Source organism: Panicum virgatum, chromosome 7N (assembly GCF_016808335.1).
Source record: "Panicum virgatum strain AP13 chromosome 7N, P.virgatum_v5, whole genome shotgun sequence".
Taxonomy (NCBI): domain Eukaryota; kingdom Viridiplantae; phylum Streptophyta; class Magnoliopsida; order Poales; family Poaceae; genus Panicum; species Panicum virgatum.
The window spans coordinates 31201509-31223697 of NC_053151.1; the positions used below are offsets into that span (position 1 = coordinate 31201509).

The 22189-nt window shown below is 43.4% G+C and overlaps 3 protein-coding genes across 8 annotated transcripts; all 3 read left to right on the top strand.

Annotated features, from left to right (window-relative positions):
• On the top strand, window positions 1-11232 carry LOC120683952 (putative pentatricopeptide repeat-containing protein At5g08490). 5 transcript variants are annotated; one of them, XM_039966038.1, is made up of 5 exons: window positions 1-3060; window positions 3233-3339; window positions 9262-9424; window positions 9614-10356; window positions 10734-11232. In XM_039966038.1, the coding sequence occupies exon 1, from the start codon at window positions 195-197 to the stop codon at window positions 2910-2912; it is 2718 nt and encodes a 905-aa protein (XP_039821972.1). In that variant the 5' UTR covers window positions 1-194; the 3' UTR covers window positions 2913-3060; window positions 3233-3339; window positions 9262-9424; window positions 9614-10356; window positions 10734-11232. The 5 variants fall into 5 exon arrangements, with proteins under 5 accessions (XP_039821972.1, XP_039821973.1, XP_039821974.1 ...); XM_039966039.1 differs by having other exon boundaries at window positions 9292-9424; XM_039966040.1 differs by lacking the exon at window positions 9262-9424.
• On the top strand, window positions 10368-13194 carry LOC120683953 (polyadenylate-binding protein-interacting protein 7-like). The gene is made up of 4 exons (XM_039966043.1): window positions 10368-11505; window positions 11943-12340; window positions 12617-12686; window positions 12766-13194. Exons 1-4 carry the CDS (start codon window positions 10874-10876, stop codon window positions 12827-12829), a joined length of 1164 nt encoding a protein of 387 aa, XP_039821977.1. The 5' UTR covers window positions 10368-10873; the 3' UTR covers window positions 12830-13194.
• Window positions 13195-14150: 956 nt separating this feature from the next.
• Window positions 14151-21423, top strand: LOC120681026. Of its 2 annotated transcripts, none has more exons than XM_039962583.1 (12): window positions 14151-14408; window positions 15234-15374; window positions 15458-15628; window positions 16181-16263; window positions 16371-16569; window positions 18326-18447; window positions 19105-19171; window positions 19244-19294; window positions 19427-19479; window positions 19924-20134; window positions 20212-20382; window positions 21004-21423. In XM_039962583.1, exons 1-12 carry the CDS (start codon window positions 14157-14159, stop codon window positions 21094-21096), a joined length of 1614 nt encoding a protein of 537 aa, XP_039818517.1. In that variant the 5' UTR covers window positions 14151-14156; the 3' UTR covers window positions 21097-21423. The 2 variants fall into 2 exon arrangements, with proteins under 2 accessions (XP_039818517.1, XP_039818519.1); XM_039962585.1 differs by having other exon boundaries at window positions 14170-14408; window positions 15234-15361.
• Window positions 21424-22189: the final 766 nt, after the last annotated feature.

Here is a 22189-nt window from a genome sequence, read left to right on the forward strand (position 1 = left end):
CCGGTGTCCGCCGCCCGGGCGATCTGCCGCTGGCCCCCCTGTACTCCGCGTCTCGTGCGCGCAAGGCGGGACCGCGAGAGCCCTCCCTCTGCACACGCGCGCGGCGCGCACCTGCGCTCCTTCACTTCGCACCGGCCAATCCTCCCAGTCCCAGACGGCCAGACGCGTTCCCACGAGAGCCGCCTCAGCCTCCCATGCGCGCGCACTGTTCCCGCCTCAACCGCACGAGCTATGCAGCCGCCTCAGCCTACGCTTCTTCCGGCAAGGCGGCGCGACGCGCGCTCCACGCGGCGGCGCCCGCTCCCGATCACAGGCAGCTCGGTGGCGCGCCGCCCGGGCTCGGTGTGCCCGCCGCGCAGCACCTTGGGTGCACGCCCGGCGAGGGCCTCCGGCCGGGCGCGCTCGAGCTCGCCGCGGCGATCAGGTCGGCCTCGTCGGTCCCGGACGGCGCCCGCGCCCGCGCCATCGGGAGGTGCCTCCACGGGCTCGCCGTTAAGGCCGGGCGCGTGGCGAGCAGCGCGGCGGTAGCGAAGGCGGTCATGGACATGTACGGGCGGTCCGGGGGCCTCGCGGACGCCCGCCTGGTGTTCGACGAAATTGCGCTCCCCGACGCCGTGTGCTGGAACATCCTCATCGCCGCGTCCTCTCGCGGCGGGCGCTTCCACGTCACGGTCCGTCTGTTCAGGTCGATGCTCGCTTGCGGCGCGGTGCAGAGCATGCCGACCGCGGTGACGGTGGCTGTGGTTGTTCCGGCATGCGCCAAGTGGAGGCGTTTGCAGACTGGCAGGAGCGTCCATGGGTACGTGGTCAAAACCGGCTTGGAATCAGATACTCTGTGTGGAAATGCGTTGGTGTCGATGTATGCAAAGTGTGGTGGAAGGAGGGCAATGGATGACGCATGCAGAGCATTTTCTTCGATTGGTTGTAAGGATGTTGTTTCATGGAATTCAATCGTTGCAGGGTACATAGAGAATGGGTTATTTCAGGAGGCACTTGGGCTGTTTGGCCAGATGATCTCACAGGGATTTCTTCCGAATTATTCAACAGTGGTTAACATTCTTCCCGTGTGCTCATTCACAGAGTTTGGGAGGTATTATGGGAAAGAAGTTCATGGTTTCGTGGTCCGGCATGGTTTGGACATGGATATTTCTGTTTGCAATGCACTGATGACACATTATTCCAGAGTGTTTGAAACGAAGGCTTTGGAGTCTGTGTTTGCAAGTATGGATGGGAGGGATATCGTATCTTGGAACACCATTATTGCCGGATATGTGATGAATGGGTATCACTCTAGGGCGCTAGACCTATTTCAGGGGCTTCTGTCCACAGGAATTGCTCCCGATTCTGTTTCTTTTATCAGTCTGCTCACTGCTTGTGCTCAATTACGTGATGTCAAAGCAGGGATTGGGGTTCACTCTTATATCTTTCGAAGGCCAGCGCTTCTACAAGAAACATCCTTAATGAATGCTCTCGTCACATTTTATAGCCAGTGTGACAGGTTTGACGACGCTTTCCGTGCTTTCACAGGTATTCTGAACAAAGATTTAATATCATGGAATGCAATTCTGTCTGCTTGTGCTAACAGTGAGCAGCATATTGAGGGGTTCTTTGGACTGTTGGGTGAAATGTGCCATCAGTGGGACTCAGTCACAGTCTTGAATGTTGTACGCATGAGTGCCTTCTGTGGGATTAAGATGGTTCGTGAAGTGCATGGCTGGTCCCTACGAGTTGGTTATACAGGTGAAACTTCAGTAGGGAATGCTATTCTGGATGCGTATGTGAAGTGTGGATACTCACAGGATGCAAGTATACTTTTCCGAAACCTTGCTGGGCGGAATATTGTAACTGACAATATAATGATTTCTTGCTGCATGAAGAATAACTGTATAGAGGATGCTGAGGTGATCTTCAACCATATGGCTGAGAAAGATTTGACTTCATGGAATCTGATGATCCAATTGTATGCACAAAATGACATGGATGATCAAGCTGTCAGTCTGTTTAATCACTTGCAGTCTGAAGGATTGAAACCTGATATTGTCAGCATTACAGGGATTCTTGAGGCTTGCATCCATTTGTGTTCTGTACAGCTTGTGAGACAATGCCATACCTACATGCTCAGATCATCCCTAGAAGACATCCATCTTGAAGGGGCTCTTCTTGATGCGTACTCGAAGTGCGGCAACATAACCAATGCATATAACATCTTTAAAGTCAGCCCAAAAAAGGACCTTGTCACATTCACTGCCATGATTGGATGTTATGCGATGCATGGAATGGCAGAAGAGGCAGTAGAGCTGTTCTCTAAAATGCTTAAACTTGGCATTAGGCCGGATCATGTAGTTCTCACCACACTGCTGTCAGCATGCAGTCATGCTGGGCTTGTTGATGCAGGAATCAAGATTTTCAATTCCATCAGAGAGATTCACAGAATTGAGCCTAGAGCTGAACACTATGCATGTATGGTTGATCTTCTTGCCCGTAGAGGACGTCTCCAAGATGCATATATGTTTGCCTTGGATATGCCCCCTCACGCAGTCAATGCAAATGCATGGGGCTCCCTTCTAGGGGCATGCAGAGTCCATGGAGAAATCGAACTTGGCAAGCTTGCAGGTGATCACTTGTTCACTATGGAGGCTGGGAACATTGGGAACTACATCCTTATGTCAAACATCTATGCAGCTGATGAGAAATGGGATGGTGTTGAGCATGTCAGGAAACTTATGAAGTCCAAAGATATGAAGAAACCTGCAGGATGCAGCTGGATTGAGGTTGAGAAGACCAGGCATTTATTCATAGCCAGTGATGTTAAGCACCAAGATAGGTCTTGTATTTATGATATGTTAGGATGTTTGTATCAGCAGATCAAAGATACCCAGACACAGAACATGGCAATGATACAATCTATGTGACCTCCAGTTGCAGTGTTGCAGAAACTAGAAGTGGAGTGCTCTTTATCAAAGATGTGCTCATTGACTTGCCTGACTCCGTGACTTGGGTTTGCAAGGCTTCCACTTCCTGTCTGCAAATTAGTGATGAAACTGCGCTTGTCTGACTGAGGTATGCAGTAACCTAAGCATGTAGCATTGATGCGTATGATGCATTCTAGCTTGTCTCCTGACTGCTGGTGCTATTGATCTGTGCGTGAAACTAATAATTTGTAGGCCTTAATGTTGATATTTTGTCAATACAGTTGTTCTGCGTGAAACTAACAAATTCATCCTATTGACAGAGCCAATGATGAGGATTTACAGTTAGGTCTATTGAGCTTCAGTTGCTTATAAGGCAATTGCTGTGATCTGTCCAAGAACAGTATGCATGTTCATGTCCTAGCAGATGGTAATTTAATAGCATCCCATGCCATCTTGATTTCACTTCTTTTTGTCTTTGTAAACCTAGGTATAATAGATTTTCATTTTATTCATGAATTTCGTTTCTGGCATTTTGTTATCTTTTATAACTTTAAAATATGTGGTAAGGGTTGGCTGTTAATTTTACTTAGATCCAGAGGCAAGAATGTATTCTGCTCTAAGTAAAATAAAGTTCTTTTTCTCTTGACTGCAATAGGCCTATACCTAATACCTCATCATAGCGTTGTGCTCATACCTGTACTAAAATCCTTCATATGGCCTACTGTCATCTTTTCCGGCTATCCCTTCTCTCTTACTAAGGTAATCTATTATGGTGATTGAAGTAGGATTTACACCTTTAACATGAGAGAGATTTGTTTCCATTTTTAAAATGAGTAAAAGAAGCTTACCTGCGCTTTCAGTTTGTTTCTTGAGCTGTTGAGCATGTTGACCTTTGTATGCATTGGTGAATGAGGCCAAGGTGAATGAGGTTCTATTTTTTTTTTTAACAAATGAGGTTCTAAAGTGATTTTCAAGGTAACTGGGGTTCATAGGAAATATAACTTGTGACTTGCTGTTAAAACATGTTGACATTTCCTTCATTCCGACCATATTTTTTTCTTTTTCGAACCGAGGCTATTACCCCATTTCCATTAACTAGAACGGAAATACAAGCGTTTGATCCCTTCAGCAAGGGGATGAAAAGGGGTGAGAATACAAGTCCATGAAGACACGCCCCCTATCCTGACTTGATTCAAGCACAGGAAAGGGGCAGGCAGACAGAGAACCCAGGATTCCCAGGCCCCATACTGCAGACAGAGTTTAACACGGTCTTAGTGCATTACAAACATTAGAAACTAGAGAAGGCAGCACAGACAGCAGAGGCGCATGTAGACATTCCAGCCATGCAAATCAAAAGATTACAGAAGATCTCCAGACATTCTTCCAGTCGTTGTTCTCCATCTTCAGTCAGTCCTTGTCATTGTCACTATCGTCGTGGACATCCGGTGGAGCAGCCAGTTGGAGCAGCGGCCTCGTCTGTCCTCGCCGCGACAGAGCTCTGTACGCATAGGAGAGCATTACCTTCACACCGTCTTCCAGCATCCCTTTCAGCTCCGCATTGTAGAGACCTGCCCAATAATTCATATATGCGCCAGCATGTAATATTATTTCAGCAGGGTTTTTAATCATTTTTTTGTCAAAACACGCCCTGTTTCTACATTTCCAAATAGCCCAGCAGACCGCTGCAAGGCCAAAGGTGTGGAATGTTCCACCACTCGGCATCCACCTCCGAATCCAATCTTTATATTGAGTGAGCCCCCGTGGGGTGTTATTAGCTCCCAAACACCTGCCAATTACCCCCCAAACCACTTTGGCTACCACACACTCAAAGAAGAGGTGGTCACGAGTTTCAGGCAAGGAGCAGAAAAAACAGGTGGAATCCCCAACCCAGTTTCGTTTGATCATATTGTCTTTAGTGAGTATAGCATTTTGCTCTAGCAGCCATACAAAGATTTTGATCTTATAAGGAATTTTTGCCTTCCATATATGTCGGAAATGCATCCCAGCATCTCCATTGGTTAGCCAATCATAGGTAGACTTGGTGGTGAAAAGACCACTTTTCTTATTCCATTTCCAAATGATCCTATCACTCTCATTAGTAAAGGGGAAGGAGTAGACTCTGTCCACTACCCCCAGCCACTATTCAAACAGAATGGGTGAGAGCCATCTATGAAAATCAATATGTCCATGTCTCAGCAAAAAGTTGTGGACAGAGATATCTTTTTCAGTACACATCTCAAATAAGACAGGATGCATTGAGCAGAGTGGGTTAGGGTCAATCCAGGGGTCCTTCCAAAAAAGGGTCTTGGTTCCATTCCCATTCTTAATGGCTCTCCCCCTCATGTAGATAGTTCTTACTTGAAGCAGATCCTTCCAGACTGGAGAATCAGTCAACCTCCATTTTGCACTACTAATCAGATCATTAGAAAGGTATTTAGCTTTCACAATGTCTTGCCACAGACCATTTTCCATTTCCAGTTTCCACCACCATTTGCAAAGTAAACTGATATTCATTTTTGATATATCTTTCACACCCAAACCTCCTTTTTTCTTGCTTTTACAAATTGTAGTCCATTTTACCAGGTGGTATTTCCTTTTCCTCCCTCCACCCTGCCAGAAGAACCGTCTTCTCTGTTTATCCAAATTTTTCACAATGGTTTTAGGTAGTAGAAACATTGACATGTGATAGATCAGGGCATTAGAAAGGCTAGAGTTGATCAGAGTCACTCTACCAGCAATAGACATGGAACTGCCCTTCCAGGTGGCAAGCTTTTTCTCATTTTTTTCCACCAAAGGAAGCCAGTCTTTTATGTGTAGGCGCCCAGGACTAACAGGTACACCCAGGTATTTTAAGGGGAGTCTGCCAATTTGACAGTTAAACAAGTCTGCATATAGCATATCCAGCTGGTCATCACCATGTATAGTAATCACCTCACTCTTGGAGAAATTAATTTTGAGACCAGACATCATTTCATAGAAGTATAACAAAAGTTTCATGTTTCTTGCATAATCAATATTATTTTGTAAGCACACAATGGTGTCATCTGCATATTGGAGAAGAACCACCCCTTTGAGTATAATGTTGCTGGCCAGGCCCATAATTAGACTTTCATTTTGAGCCTTCCTCACCATTCTTGCCATACAATCAGCAACAAAGTTGAATAGAATGGGGGAAAGTGGGTCCCCTTGCCTAACTCCTTTGGAGCTAACAAAATAAGGCCCTGTCACATCATTGAGTTTAACACTCACAGTCCCTCCAGACACAACTTTTTGTATCCACGAACACCAAGTATTGGAGAAACCACTTAGTTTCAGAACATCAAGCAAAAAGGCCCAACTGACCTTATCATATGCTTTTTCAAAATCAAGTTTCAAGACAATCCCCACTTCATTGTTTCTTTTGGTTTCATGAAGAATCTCGTGCAAGGCCAACACACCATTCATGATATTCCGCCCTTTTAAGAAAGCGGACTGAGTATTGAGAATCTTCTTGTCAGCCACTTTTTCTAATCTCAAAGTCAGAACTTTGGTTATCAATTTGTAGAGGCAATTCAACAGACATATTGGTCTGAATTGTTGAATTTTTTCAGCTTCTAGAATCTTGGGGAGAAGAGTGATAATCACATAGTTAATTCTGCTGACATCCAAAACCCCAGAGTGGAACTCATGGAAGATATTTATGATGTCATTTTTAACAATGTCCCAGCAACTCTGATAGAATTCAATGGGGATGGAATCAGGGCCAGCAGCCTTGTTTTTTTCCATTTGAAAGAGGGCCTCTTTCACTTCTGCTTCAGAGAAAGGTTTTATTAGTTCCTCATTTTCTTCCTCAGTCACCTTCTCATCACTTCCCCACAGGTTTGGATCAAGTGGGAAGGCATTTCCGGGAGCTGGGCCAAATAACATCTTGTAGTAGTCTGTGGCATGTTTAATTAAATTCTCATCCCCTTCAATGATACCATTATCGCTTTTGAGGGAGATGATAGTATTTTTTCTCCTTCTACCATTAGCAATTCTCTGAAAGTACTTTGTATTCATATCGCCCTCATGCAACCATTGCTCATGAGATCTTTTATACCAATACAATTCTTCTTGTTCTAGTATTTTCATCATCTCAGATCTCAAATAAACTTTTATGTGCATTTGTTCCAGGGATAAATGGGCATCTTCTTCATCTAGCTCCAAAGCCATCAGCTCATTATGAATATCATTTTTGGTTTTCTTCTGCTGCCCTCTCACATTGAACCCCCACCCTTTGAAGAACTGCTTGAACCTTTTCAATTTGATTTGCATTGTATCAAGTGCAGAGTTAGCATGGCATGGTTTCTCCCATAGTTTTTGTACTGTATGAAGGAAATCAGGGTGTTTAATCCACGACAACTCAAATCTAAAGGAAAGCTTGCTCAGCTGTTTCCTGACTCCATCAGTCAAAATCAAAGGGTTATGATCAGAAACTTCCCTTGGAAGTTTGTAAAGCATCACCCCAGGATAGAGATCCTCCCAATCTTTGCTTATTAGAATTCTGTCCAGCCTTTCAAGTGTTGGATTATTTTGATTATTTGACCAGGTGAATTTTCCACCTGCCATATGAATGTCTATCAGCTCCTGAGCAGCAATGATGGAGTTGAAAACCCCAGAATGTCTATGTATACCTCCACCTTTATTTTTTTCAGATGTAAACCTTAGGATATTAAAATCCCCACCCACCAGATAGGGGCCTTTATTTTTACTGCAAAAGGATGCTAGTTCTGTAAGGAATTCAACCTTGTTCTCCTCCTTGGGAGCACCATATACATTGAGGAAATTCCATTTCAATTTTCTTCCTCTGTCAAAAATGTTCAACTGTAAGATATACTTGCCTTCATGAAAAGATCCAACATCATATATGTCAGTGTTAATACCACTAAGGATACCCCCAGATTTGCCTTTGGAGGGAATCCATTTCCAAAGATAATTACCAGCGGGGTCGATGAGTCTAATGGTTTTGTCATCGATATCAGCCTGTTGCGTCTCCTGCAACCCAATAAAGTAGAATTTGTGTTCAAAGATTAGATTATTGAGAAATGCAGAGACACCTGATTTTTTGATGCCTCTGTAGTTCCAGATAAGACCTCTCATTTTTTCTTCTTATTTTTCTTAGGATGGATAGGGGGGCTGATATTGGGTTTCCCATGTCAGCCTGCCCCTTCTTCTGCTGCATACAAGGATTTTCCTTGTTTCTACCCTTATTTTGTTTCTTCCCTGACAGAATCAGTTTTTGCACAGATTTTCTGTGTCTCTTAGGTGTGACAAGGACAAAATCATCCTCCTCAGATTTTCCTTCTTCCATCCAATCTAGTAAATTTATATCATCTTCATGTTCATTTTGGGAAAGATTCATGCCCTTGTCAGTATTAGAATCAGGAGTTACAGTTGCTTTCATTTTTTCGTGGAGAGCTAGCCTAGCATTTTCAAGGTCTTTCAACATGTCAATCAATTCATAATCACAACTCCCCAAATTAACTCCCATGTGGATGCCTTTATCAATAATATCATCATGACCAAGAATGGAAAAAGAATTAGAAGAATTGATAGTAATACCTTCATTAGTCCTCTTCTTGTTGTTCTTGTCTTGATTCCCACTCAGCTTTTCCATCATGTTCATCTGAATTCTTTCACTAGTCCTCCTGTCAACCCTCTGTTTTCTGAGCTCATCACAGGGATTCACCAACTCCAGCAAGTTCATATCCTTTTCCTCCCCATAGTTGATGTTCACATTAACAGGTCCATCACTATCCACCTGAATTTCAGAGATTTTGGCTGACGATTTTTGCCCCTTGGCTAAGTCAAAAGCATACTGATTCACCAAGTCCACTTCCTGCTCAGAAAGGTTGGTAACCAACCAATGAGTTTCATTAGATCCAGATGGCCCACCACCACCCTTGAACATCTTGTTAACTTGGTCTGCAAAACCACCATTTTCATCACTGTCTTCTGTTGATTCCTCCTTTTCCAAATCATGGCTTGGTTCATATGTTGCAGCAGGTATTGTATCCTCATCAGGGAGAAAAGATGATCTATTACAACCCATGTCATTAACACCACCCTCTTTACCCTTCATAAGGATATCATATAGTACACACGTCCACACGTCTCCCCTTGTTGAGGACAGGTTTAGTGTAGCAGTTGGTATTGGCACTTGGCAATGCGTCAACTGTCAACACGGTCAATAGCATTTCCTTAGGCAGACTCTGAACAAATACCTGAAGGTAAAAAAGCATTTAGGCTTGAACCAATGATTATAATTATCTTTTCCACATAATGCTCATGGTGACCATTAATTGTCCACGTTCTATTGTTTGTCTTCCAGATCTAAATTTTTCATCGTACATGTTGCCAGTTCCGCTGCTTGAGCCTTCACGTGAGTGAAGTTTGAATAGGAAACTTTATCCAATTGGTCCAGAAAGCCACTTTCGAGAAATAAGCATGCAGAATCCTGTGCCTGCTACGGCTCTGAACTTCCTGCAATTTTGGTAAGAAGCTGATTTAAAATTCGTTGCGGATTGGTTCCTGATTATTGAATTTGGGGATATGTGCTATGGCGTCATTTTTGCGTTATTATTCTGCTGCGCTGCATATCCGTTCCAGGTTCCACTGCTGCTAATCTCAAATCCGAAGGATCTGGAAATCCCTGACCCAACTAACCGAGTTCTCGTTTTCAGGATCATATTGGAGAGGGTTATCATCTCAATATGCTTCTTCAGGCCCAAGGTCGAATTGCTCAAGTTTACCATCAATTGCTGGATCCAGTTCAAACAGCAAAGCCAAAAGGGCAAGTTCTGGTCACTTTTCTGTATGGCGCTCAATAGCTGCTCATAATGTTCTGCACTGCTGTTTGCACGTATCCTCCCAGATAAGGGGAAGCAGGAACTAACTGCTGCAGGCTGCATCATGAGGAGGAGCTGGATGGATGTTTGGTAAGAGCAGAGCAAAGCTCTCGAGAAGCAAGTCTGAAGCGTTGGCCGGCCAATGCCCCGAAAGGGAAGATGCGACGAAAGGGTCCAGGCTTGCAGCCGTGCAGGGCACGCGTTTTTTTCCCCGGAAATACCCCTGGCCGCCGTCCACGAAATTCCGAGCCCGAACAGGTCACCAACCAAACTCGGGGTCGGCCGGGCGGGGAAGACCGTTCGGCCGCACTGCTATAATAGCGTCCTCTGCGCCCACGCAGCCGTCCCCTTCGCGCCGCGCGGAGAACTAGAGGGGAAAAAAAAGTCGATTCCCCTTTGCTCTCTGCTCGCCGGGAAACTCTGTCGCCGTTGATGGATCTCGGAAGGACCAAGTCCGCCGCCGCCGTAGCACTGCTCGAAGCGACCTCCCGCCCGACCGGACTGCCCTTCTCGGCCCCCGCCACGCCGTGGTTCCGGGAGCTGTGGGTCAACGCCTCCAAATAACGGGTCTCCGACAGGTACGCTCACTGACTCGATTCGGTCGGATACGTGCTTTTTGGAATTTCTGGGGTGGATCGGGATGTTCAGTGCGTGTCAATTTTGATGGCCTTGCTGTTAAGCTGGCTTGGTTGCTGTTGGCTTTTGCAACCAGTAGTAGGTTGTCCATTCGAACTACTTCACCATTGCTTCTCCACCATACAAAGATGAATCCGATTGTCCGAATCATACTGATAACAAGTCCTGATAGTCGTGACAATGGTTAATCCAAACATGGTAGATAGAAGTGGAGCTTGATTGTAACTAGTCTCTTTTCAGCTTTCAATCTTCTAAGCCTACTCATTATGAGGAGCCTGTCTTGGGTTAAGTGAGCTGACCCTTTTTCCCTATGTTATAGGAGAACATTGGTGGATTTCTCAACTGGTGGTGGGAAATAAACCGAAGGCCCCAGCATCCATCCTTGTGATATCAATCATAACATTGGGGCCTTCTTCAGTTTACAAATTAGACTGTTCAAGAAGGCGTCCAACAGTCAAAATGCATAGACAGAAGATCCCAAACTCTGGGTGGGCTGCGTTTGATCGCAAGTGGCGCAGCACAGATGGCAGAGGGGATGAAGGTGGGGGCGATTCTTTTCCGGCTCTCTCAGATTTTGGGGCTCCCAATTCTGCTAGCAGCTCCATTACAGGAAACAGTGGGCTGAAACCAAAGCCTTTTGCTTCAGTGGTTCGCCCTAGTGTTGATTTTGGTGCTGTTAGCAATGGGGGCGGAAGAGATCATGTGGGTAATGTGAATCATGGTGCAAGTGCTGCATCTGATAATAAATATAAGCTGTTGAAAGATGCTCATAGTTGGGCTGACAGTAATTTAATCGAGGATGTATTGGCTGCTGTGAATAATGATGTCACCCAAGCATCTGATTTGTTGAAAGCTATGGTCTCTCCTGACTTGCAGACAGGAGAGGGCAGCACATGTGGCCAACTTGCTGCTGAGATGAATAAACCTCATAGTTTACCATCAGAAGATTCTAGAGCAGACAATAGAAAGCCAGGTAGCTCACATTTGTTGCCACTGCCAATGAATTTGTCCTCCATACCCTTGGAGCCTGAATTGGAGGAGCTTGATGATGATTACTTGAACTACCGGAAAGATGCATTGAAGATGATGAGGTATGCTAAAAAGTCCTTGTTTTGCTCATGGTTTGTCAAGTTGTCTGACTTAGCATAGAATATGATCTGGGTTATGCATAGGAGAAGTGTATCTACATTTTCTTTCCACAAGGAGTCAGGATGATCATGTTAACCATAGAACCTGCATATGTGACTCTTATAATTACAAACTTGCTTGAGCATTCAGAGTCAATAATTTGTAAAGTATTCTAGATAGAATTTGAGAACCATGAATTATAGGGCTGACTTGAGTCTTTAAAAATTGTTTGGCTAATAAGAATTTGAAGTTGGCCATATTTTTATTTAAAGCCTAATGGATATCCTCAAACTATTTACTGCATTCTTATGGCAGAGGTTTGTACACTTGTTTTTGTGATGATCAAAGTCAACTCTTCTCAAGTGAAATAAGGAACCTCTTTCTTTCCTTTTGGTCACAGAGCTGCCACAAGGCATTCCCAGTCCGCTAGCAATGCATTCCTGAGAGGTGATCATGCGGCTGCCAAGGAACTTTCTCTCAGAGCTCAGGAAGAGCGGGTGGCTGCTGAAAAACTGAATAATAAGGCAGCAGAAGAAATATTTCGTCTCAGAAATAGTAATAATGACATCTGGAAGATAGACATGCATGGTCTACATGCCTCAGAGGCTGTAGAAGTATTGGAGAGGCATCTTCACATGATAGAGTTCCAGCAAACTGGGAATAATTCAACTTCAGCTGAGGACTTAGCTAATTTGGAAGGTGCATATTCGGAATCAACCACTGGTTCAAATGTTGAGCTTGCTGCTGAGAAGGTAGTGTTACAGAGACCTAAGCAGGCTATTTTACATGTGATCACAGGTAATATGTTGTTCCTCTATGCATTGCTTGCTATTGCATATAGTTGGTGGTTTCATATCAAAAATTCAACTGTTTACGTTCATATAATTTTCTTGCCACTATCTTTGAAATTATGATCTGCCAATGTGTAGTTTAATGGATGATGAGAGTATCTCTCTTACAAATAATGTATTTATTTGGTTTGTTTAACAGCATAGAAGAGAGAATACTTGATCTCATTTCATTATTATCACACAAGCTTTGGTGAGCACTCATTTCTGTTTGCGCTTTACATAGGGATCGGCAAACATAGCAAAGGGCAGGCTTCACTGCCTGTTGCAGTTAGGAGCTTTCTTATTGAGAATGGGTAACAGTCTATCCCATTTGTACAACCAAGTATAACACACAAGTCTGGATGTATGATTGATAGCTTTCTGTGCTTGCAGGTATCGATTTGATGAGCTGAGGCCTGGTGTTTTTGCTGTTCGTCCCAAATTCCGCCGCCAGTGAACCTGCAGAATTTTGTACAATTGTAACATGATGCATAAGTTGTGCCTAGAATGGCAGGAGGGAATAGCAGAAATTCCAGCAATAGTCTATTTATCTTGAATTTAGCAAATTTATACATGTGTTGATGTTATTTAGTCTCACTGAACTGTAATTTCGTAGTCACTTGAGAAAAGACACATAATTCGTTTGTAATGTTCTGTAACTGTTCTAGCGTACAGATTGACATGCAACATTGTACCACAGAATTCAATTGTAATTGTCTGTAACCAGTATTTAGTTACTCTATAGCCTGAGGCTATGCGCTTGTAAACATTACCTATTGTCTTTCTTTTTTTTGAAAGATTAAACATTACCTATTGTCGCAAGTAACAAGTATGCAACTGCTCTATCTTCTTTGCGGTATGGCAATAGACACAAGAGTTCCAGATCACCTTCTCCGCTCTAACATTTGACGGCGATGTAGTGCAACTGTCCTCCAAGCTCCAAGCGTGCATTTCTCGTCCTCCAAGCTCCAAGCGTGCATTTCTCATCAAAAAAGCATGGAGAGGAGCTTTGAAAAGGAAATCCAAATGGAAACGAGAAGATAGAAAAGCAGCAGAAATAGAGTGTGGACTACGAACAGGCTTGCTGCGCGAAATCTGCCGCGAAATGAGGTATGCCCTCTGTGCAGAAGCCGACCGGAATCAGCGCATCATATCCTCGTTGCTTGTCGCTACTCCAAGCGTCTTTGGGGCCTAGTTGCTGTTTGGGCCTCCATCCCCCAAGCCGACCCCTCAAGGTGGCCGGTTACAGGCACTGTGAGAGACTGGTGGCTTAGCATGGGAACCTTGGAGGGGGTTCCGGGCAGCGGATTTCGCTCGCTCCTTCTTCTTGTGAATTGGGAGTTATGGCTTGAGCGCAATACGAGAACCTTCAAGCGTGCGGAGCGGCCTGTACATATTATGCTGCTCAAGATCAAGGAAGAGGCCAGAACTTGGGGTTTTGCGGGAGCTAAGCATCTCTCTGCGCTGCTGGAGGGTGCGTAGGTTCTCGTTCGATTTTGTGTATTTTTTTCTTTTTTGTTTTCTCGTACATGCTTTGTTTTTTCTCCTGTAAATGGTCGGCCGGGATTTTTTACTTGTAATTTTCTTCTATATTATATTAATAAAAATAGCGCAGTATGTGGGCGTTCGTTCAAAAAAGAGAAGCAGCAGAGCACTTCATCGCTGCACAGTTTGCCACGTGGCAGTCGTTTCTGCGGCACACCCCTCTCTGATCCTCTGTGGCCTTGGTGCCGCGGCAAGCTTTCATTCTCTCTTTCATGTTTGTGCAGTCTCGTGGTTCTCAAATGCCCGTGGCCACAGGCCCGCAGCGCCACACCCACGCCACGGTTAGTTGGGTTGCGGGACCCAGGCGTCAGTGTCACACCGCACGCTGCCGAAGCCTGCCTGTCTCCTCGCCGCTCGGAGGCTGGCGTGACCGTGTGAGCCGGCGGCGCGCGGGCAAGCAAGCGATGGCCTCCCCGGCGGCAGCGACGCGGCACCCTTCCCCCACCGTCCTGGCCTCCGCCCCACGCCACCGGCTTTGCCTCCGCCGCCGTGTGAGTGCTCGTATTCTCCCCCTGTCGCCAGCCCTTGCGACCGCACTGCTACTTGCCTAGTATTCGTCTGCGCCGCGTGCCTGTGTTGTGAGTGGTGACTTGGTCCGATTCCATCCGGGGCCTTGTCCTTTTCATTCCTAGGCTTTTTTTAGAGGAATTCCTAGGCTTTTATGTTGAGTCGCGTAATCCTATAGTCGAACTCTGTAATTTCGTTGATGGAATCTCCGTCCAGCGCCGCGGCCAGTGGGCGCCCAACACGGCAGGGTTTGAACGCTGCACTTCGTTCTGAAGAAGCGGGAGACGATGGGAACATTTAGGGGAACTAGTTTAGTACTAATTATCCGGATCTAGTAGAGTTGAATTACATACTCACTCTGAGTGTTTGATTTGGAGGTTGATTGAGATGGTAGCAATAGTTTGGATCAAATGTGTGAATGTGTTTACTGCAGGGCCAAATTGATGGTTTGGATCGCCAATATTTGGCTATAAGATATACACGGAAATCATGATATCTGATTGTAGCATATACTGATGGTGGGTCCATAATTTTGCCCATTTCTAAGGTTTTGGTCATACTTCAATAATTAGGAGAGAAATGGATATATCACACTGCATGTGTGCCTTTAGCATGTGTTACACTTAATGCTGCAAACTGCCCAGGTTATTCATGAATGAGTTTGGTCACTAACGATAAGGTTTATGCCCATTCTGGCATCTGTTTAGTTTCCTTTGCCTATCTTCTGTTATGTATAATGTTTGTTCATTCTGCTACAAAATTTTATTCTAAAAATTAAGTTTATTCACTCCGTCAATGTTCGTTTTCAGGGACATCCACCATTGAAACTGGGCTACCAAACATCATGGTTAAAGGTCAATGCCCTGCTTGGGTGGTTTAGGGGAGACACGACAACACGTGAATTGATCCCTCCTGCTGAATCATATACACTCTCAGGGTCAGCCTCAGAGGTGTTTTGTGTTTCTTGGGTGAAATATGTTTTCAGGACCTATGCACCTAAATCATGATTACCTTAATCATTACTTTGTTTCAGGAAGGTGCAAAACCACGTGAGGTGTCTATTTCTGTTGCTTCTTCTATCATGGACATTCCTGCTGCAGATTGGGATGCCTGTGCGTGTGATCCAGCTGGTCCTGAAGAGTTCAACCCCTTCCTTACCCATGCATTTCTCTCAAGCTTAGAGGAATCAGGTTCTGCAGTGAAGGTATGCACATTAAGCATTACTGTTGATTTCTTGCTGAGAATGGAAAGTTGGACACCTCACACTCATAGTGTGATATCTGTGCTAACCCATTTGTAAATTTATTGAAGCATTGATGTGAGTATTTTCCTTTGTCCTGTAGGTTAGTTTTCTTGTTGAATCATAAAATGGCATTTCAGTTTTAATTGTTAAGCACTCAAGCCAACTACAAACATTTGCAATGCTGTGCACATTGTTGTTGACAATATATTTGCCACATTTAATTGAGAACAGAACAGCGGACAAGATTTGTGCTGCAATGTCGCCAGACATATTGATGAATCACAGATTTATGCGTTCCCTATGACGATGGAGTTGCTTTTTCTATGTGCTTAGCCTGACCCCCACATGATTGGATGTGATGCATAATAAGTTACTGTCTTTGTAAAATTGACTCCTGTAGATTGGACAGAGTCAATGATTAGCTGTGGCTTTTGTTATGTACTAGTATGCATGGTTGCAGACTTTGTTATCTTCTTAACCTCCTTGAGACCTTATCTCCTCGACTAATTTCAGGAAACAGGTTGGTTACCTTTCCATGTTGTTGCACGGGATGAGACTGGACATATTATAGGTGTTGTTCCACTGTACCTAAAAAGGTTTAACATCATTAACAGAATATCATCTCTTGTTTTCCTACTTGCTGTGTACGGTATGCTCCTTTCATCTTATTCAATGGCTGAGCAACAATAATGTGAACTTGCAGCCATTCTAGAGGAGAGTTTGTGTTTGATCAGTCATGGGCAGAAGCTTACTACAGCTATGGCCTTGAATACTATCCAAAGCTACAGTCTTGTGTGCCATTTACTCCAGTAACTGGCCAAAGAATATTACTTCGAAGTACACCATACCGAGATCAAGTTTTTGATGCACTAGTCAAAGGTTTGAAGAGCCTGACTACCAAGGTATCAAAGTTAGAATTTTTTTTGCAAGTATTGGTTTGGAGTAATTTGCTTGATGCCTAAGAATTATAACAAACATCTTATAATGTGTATGTTCTGCTGTTAATCAGTACCGTTTCCCCCTTTTTTCTTGGGTTGTTTTCTTTTTTAAGTGGCGAGTTAGTTGGTGTGAGTTGTACTGAGTGCTGAGGTTCTCTAACCTCTGCACTCCCCCCCCCCCCTGTTTCTTCCTTAAATGAAATGACACACAGTTCTCCTGCACTGTTCGAGAAAAAATCAATTCCGCTTCCGCCTATCAGCTCTTTATTTCAAATGGCGTTGTGATATCCTCTAGGATCACCATTTCTTGATTCTTGACTCATTTTTTCTCATTTTGTTTTTCTTGACATGTACAATTTATATCAAGTCTGCTTCATTTAACTAGAAGAACTATGTTGTCTGCTTGCAGCTACAAAGCTCCCAAATCAGCACTAGGTCATTACTGAATTTGTCTGTTGGCAATAAGTCTATGATGAACTAATTAGAGTTTTCAAGATATGGCTTTCTTTAGAATCATTTCTCTTGATGGTGTTTACTGGTTTAAGTTTTTGTATATGTGAAGTAGCAATAACTTTTTTTCTCGAACAGCGCAGGAGAACTGCACGTCATTTCATTTAAGATAGGAAAAAAAAGGAAAGAGTACAGGGATTAGAGCACCCCTGTACTCATTACAACTCACACCACTTTACAGACTATTACAGTAAAGGCAAAAACATGACCAGCGCCCACCAGAGCCTAATTGGCCGGGGTCAGCGACCTATCAAGGAGCTCGTTGAGCTTGGAGGCCCCAGCCAAGCACCAAAGAACACACTCACTAGACACTCAGGAGAGGCTGAACACTTGGTTGAGCCCCCTCGAACACACAAGCATTCCGGTGCTTCCAGATTTCCCAAGTGACCAAAACAATGAGGCAATTGAGGCCCTTATGACAGTCATTAGGCGCAGACTTAACAGCGGCACACCACCAGGTGGATAAACTGACTGTCGAAGTGGCCGGCCCTCGAATGTCCAGGTTTAGGTGCTGGGAGATCAGCGATCAGCATTGACGGGTGAACACACATGTGAGCAGGAGGTGTTGGGCTGATTCTTGTTCCTGGTCACATAGTGGGCAAGTAGGTTGGTGAGGCAGACCCTTTTGGCGAGGCGATCCGCTGTCCAAATACGTTGTCTAATTGCAAGCCAAAGAAAGAATTTGCAGCGCAACGGAGCCCAGCTCTTCCATATACGCCTCCATGAAGGAAACCTGATGGAACTAACGAAACAGGCCGCGTAAGCTGATTTGCTGCTATAAGATCCTGACTGAGTTAATTTCCAACGAAATTGATCTGGGATACCCTGCTGTAGTGTAATCCCATCCACTCGATCCCAGATCTGGAGATACTCCATCAGGACCTGAACTGAAAGTTCTCCCTTAATATCACGAACCCAACCTCTATTCTGCAAAGCCTGTGCTACAGTTCTTGACTTAAACACCCTCCTTGGTATAGCTTGCAAAAGATTGGGGGCCAATTCAGCCAGAGTACTACCACCCAGCCAGCGGTCTGTCCAAAATAGGATGGACTCCCCGTTGCCGACTACTGAATCAACTGCCATATCAAAACGTAGCAATAACTTTTTAGACCTGCTACGTTCATTTATTAATAACTTCTGTTAGCTCTAGAGGAGACAACCTTTGGACGTATTGAACTAATTAAATCTTTTGGTTTCTGCTGCATTTCAGATGAATGTGTCATCATTGCATATTACTTTTCCATCTGAAGGTGAATTCAGCAAACTGAAGGATAATGGGCTGTTACAAAGAATTGGGTTGCAATATCACTGGAGAAATCGGAACTACAAAAGGTATGCTAATATAAGATGTGATTACTAGCATTTCCTTCTGGATGGTTCAATGCTTGAAGGTGGGACTTCTAAGTTCTAACCTTATTATACTGTAACTTGGGGCCAATGCCCCTTTTAATACTTGGATGGAACATTTAGTTTTTAGGAAAGTTTAATGGATCTACCCACAATCAAACTCACAGCTTGGGCGCATCTACAGTTTCGAGTACATATAACACTAAAGTCCAGTCATTTTTCTCTTCTTTTCCTTAACCTCACATGTTTCATAAAAATCATGACACTCGGTTGTTTATATACTCTGTCATTTGATGTACTAGTTTATCTTGAAATAACAATAAACCAGAGAACTTTAGCATTCTGATTAGTAGGCTATGATTTCTTATTTGCTTATTTTGATTAATTTCTTCCTGTATGAGCACCAAAATAAAATGCTTGTCTTGATCAAATTGCTGTAGCTAAGAGAACACATATAAGCTAAAACATATCTAGAGATGCGTGCACCACCATTTTAAAACAGTGGACTTTCCATGTTGTGACCTTTTTAATGGAATATGCTCTGATATATTGATTTTGCATTCTGAGTGTACATGCTCTGGTTAGCTAGTTTCTTGTAATAGCTCTATATGTCTGATACTTTCTGTTAACCCCTTCTTTCAGTTTTGATGAGTTTCTGATGAATTTGAAGCAGCCCAAACGGAAGAATATCAGACAAGAACGCAAAAAGGTTTTCCTCCTTTTTGACTCGTTGATTCAAATGTGATTGACAATTGAGGATAATGTTTATAAAACTTGCCAGATTCCTGCTCAAAATTTGCAAATGAAGCGACTTCGTGGAGACGAAATAAAGGTAATTATCAGACAGAGATAGTTATTTATTGTCACCCCATTCATTTCCTTCCCACGTCAGATTGTTTCACCAATATTTTATTATCTTTGTTGCTTTCTGGGCAACTTATAGTTGTTTTCATTCACATTGCAGGGCAGCCACTGGGACACATTCTATAAATTCTACCGTAACACAACTGATAATCAGTTTGGTTCTGCATTCCTCATTTGATACATAACATTATATGATTCCCATGGGGTTCTTGAAATGTCTGTCCATCTTCTGTGAGCATTACTACATATCATAGTCCGGCACCATTCTTGTTCGCCCACTCTATTAGACATGAATGACTTCATTAAAGGAATAATATTTTGAGTGTGCTACTGTTTAATAACTAAGAAGACCTAAAAGTAATAAGAGCAAGAAAGGGATAGAAGTATTGGAGCTTGAAGCTTACTGATAAGCTGCATGTAACAGCTAACACATAGTCTTCTATCTGGATAGGAAGAGATGAAGTTTTAAGAATAATCATAACATAATTACTCACCTTGTAGCACTTCTTTTGTTCGATAGGTATGGATTGTGTGGAGTTTGTTTGGCAGTAATATTTGCTTGCTGTATTTCCCCTCATAGCTTAATTTTCTTTGCAGCTGGGGCAGACCATACTTGACGAGGGAATTCTTTCATCTCTTAGGAGAAAAGATGGGTGACAATGTGATGCTTATTGTTGCTGAAAATGACGATAACCTTGTTGCTGGTGCTCTTAACCTTATTGGAGGTGATACACTGTTTGGTCGACTATGGGGATGCTTGCCAAATGCTTATTTTCCCAACTTGCATTTTGAAGCTTGTTATTATCAGGTAATTTGCACGTCCTTGGAACAATATAATCCAGAAAACGCCATTATTTAGTTCTCTTATGGAAATGCTCGATCCAGGCAATTGAAGCAGCCATAGAATTAAACCTGAGTAAGGTGGAGGCAGGTGCTCAGGGAGAGCACAAGATCCAGCGTGGTTACCTCCCAGTGACAACTTACAGCTGCCACTACTTCTCAGATCCTGGTTTTGGTGCAGCTATTGGAAATTTTCTTACACGTGAGACAGCTCAGGTATTTTTTGTGTCAATACTTTCAACCAGTTTCCCGCCAAAACCATGTGCTGTTCAGCACTGCCGTATCACTGTTCCACTATGCATGCCTGGCAATAATCTTTTTATGTTCGCATCTACAACGCTGCTATATGAGTACATATTATCTTTAGCTAATCAGTGTACTTTTTGCCGTCCAAATGGCAAACTCACTGCAGGTTGAGTACTTCATCTTGCATCCTTAACTGTGAAACTTGGTTTCCTGTTTTCGGGTCAATAGGTAGCAATGTGTACAGCATCGTTACCAATAAACTTGCATAGCATCCCCTTTTTTCCTCCCCCTATTTGTACACGTCGCACAGCTATGAGTTTTGTGTATGAAAATAATTTGTTGTTACCATCGTCAGACACTTTTTGGAGCTAAATGCAAATCAATGTTTGCTGGTGCTCAAAATGTAGCTAGTTGGTTTGTTATATTTTTCCTCCTAGTGATGCGCAAATGTTGATATTACTAGTATGGCATATATCTGATGTCACGCGGACCACAAGTTTTAGAATATGAAAATACAGCGTATTCTGATAGATGTTTTGCATGCCTTCCTGCCTTTTACTGAATAATGCTCTTTTCTTGTGTAAATATCAGGTTAAGCATGTTATTAAGGTCTTACATGATTCTGGTCCATACAAGGATGACATATTGAAAGAACTTGCACCTGAACAAGAGGATAACAAGTAGAACATTGAAAGGACTAGCTGGTCTGCATACATCATAGAACTAGAATGTTATATAGCGATAGGAAAATAGGAATACTGGCTGATCCCATCATGTCTCTACAAGGAGCTGATATTGTTGAAGTCAAAGAACCCCACATCTGTACATTGCTTGGAAAGTTGGAATGTAAATATTTGAGATCTAAATCTGAAATCATTGTCTCTGAGGTGCCACGTCTGAACTGTTTCTAAGACAGCATGTAGTTCAGATGTGACATCCAACTCGCATCTGCTTATTCGAAATTTTCTTGCACGTGAGATAGCTGAGGTAATTTTGTGTGAATATTTTCAACCAGTTTGTAGAGATTATTCCAAAGTTATTCCAGTTTGTAGAGTCACTATTAGATGCCCGGCAAGAATCTTTTCGGATCCTCAGTTGCCAGTCTGCCATCTGCATAGTATCAGTTGTTAATGAACGTACCTTTTGCCGTCCAAATGCCGAACTCATTGCAGATTGTTGAAGCACCACTACATCTGGCATCCTTAAATGTGAATCTTGTTTCTCCTATTTTGGGTTCAATAGTTCCACTGTTATGGCGTCAAGTTATGATGGCTGATGCGTCTCTGCGCTGCAGACTGAGTGCTCCTGTGTACTGCACCATCGCCAATGAAATCGTGGAGACCAAAGAATTAATTGTTACCTGTCATCAGTCTCACGTTCTGGAGCTAATGCTACTATGTGTTTGCTGCTGGTGCTCACGCCGAGTACAGTTGATGCTTTCGTTACTACAATCTGAACATCTTAGCAAACATGTGCTGGATTCCCCACTTACATTTATTGCTGCATGATGCCTGATTTTTTTTTTTTTTTGCTTTTCCAGCTTATTGTAGTTAGTTCTCTTTGTTGGTGCAACCGTCATGTTAAGCATGTCATTAAGGTCCAGTGTGATTCGGGTCCATACAAGGAAGGCATACTGGCACCTCAACAAGAGGAAGACTAGAGGATAACAGGTAGAACAATGAAATGAAGGGTACTGCAATTATTTTTTCTCGAATACGCAGGAGAACTGCACATCATTGTATTAAAAGGAGAAGAAGAGTCTTACATAGACTCACAC

Bases quoted from the DNA above. Each gene is read 5' to 3' on its own strand.
- LOC120683952 (XM_039966038.1), top strand. From the start codon at position 195: ATGCGCGCGCACTGTTCCCGCCTCAACCGCACGAGCTATGCAGCCGCC.
- LOC120683953 (XM_039966043.1), top strand. From the start codon at position 10,874: ATGCATAGACAGAAGATCCCAAACTCTGGGTGGGCTGCGTTTGATCGC. The intron at 11,506-11,942 runs GTATGCTAAAAA...TTTTGGTCACAG, and splicing joins GATGCATTGAAGATGATGAG to AGCTGCCACAAGGCATTCCC. The intron at 12,341-12,616 runs GTAATATGTTGT...CGCTTTACATAG, and splicing joins TATTTTACATGTGATCACAG to GGATCGGCAAACATAGCAAA.
- LOC120681026 (XM_039962583.1), top strand. From the start codon at position 14,157: ATGCCCGTGGCCACAGGCCCGCAGCGCCACACCCACGCCACGGTTAGT. The intron at 18,448-19,104 runs GTATGCTAATAT...CCCTTCTTTCAG, and splicing joins AGAAATCGGAACTACAAAAG to TTTTGATGAGTTTCTGATGA. The intron at 19,295-19,426 runs GTAATTATCAGA...TTCACATTGCAG, and splicing joins TTCGTGGAGACGAAATAAAG to GGCAGCCACTGGGACACATT.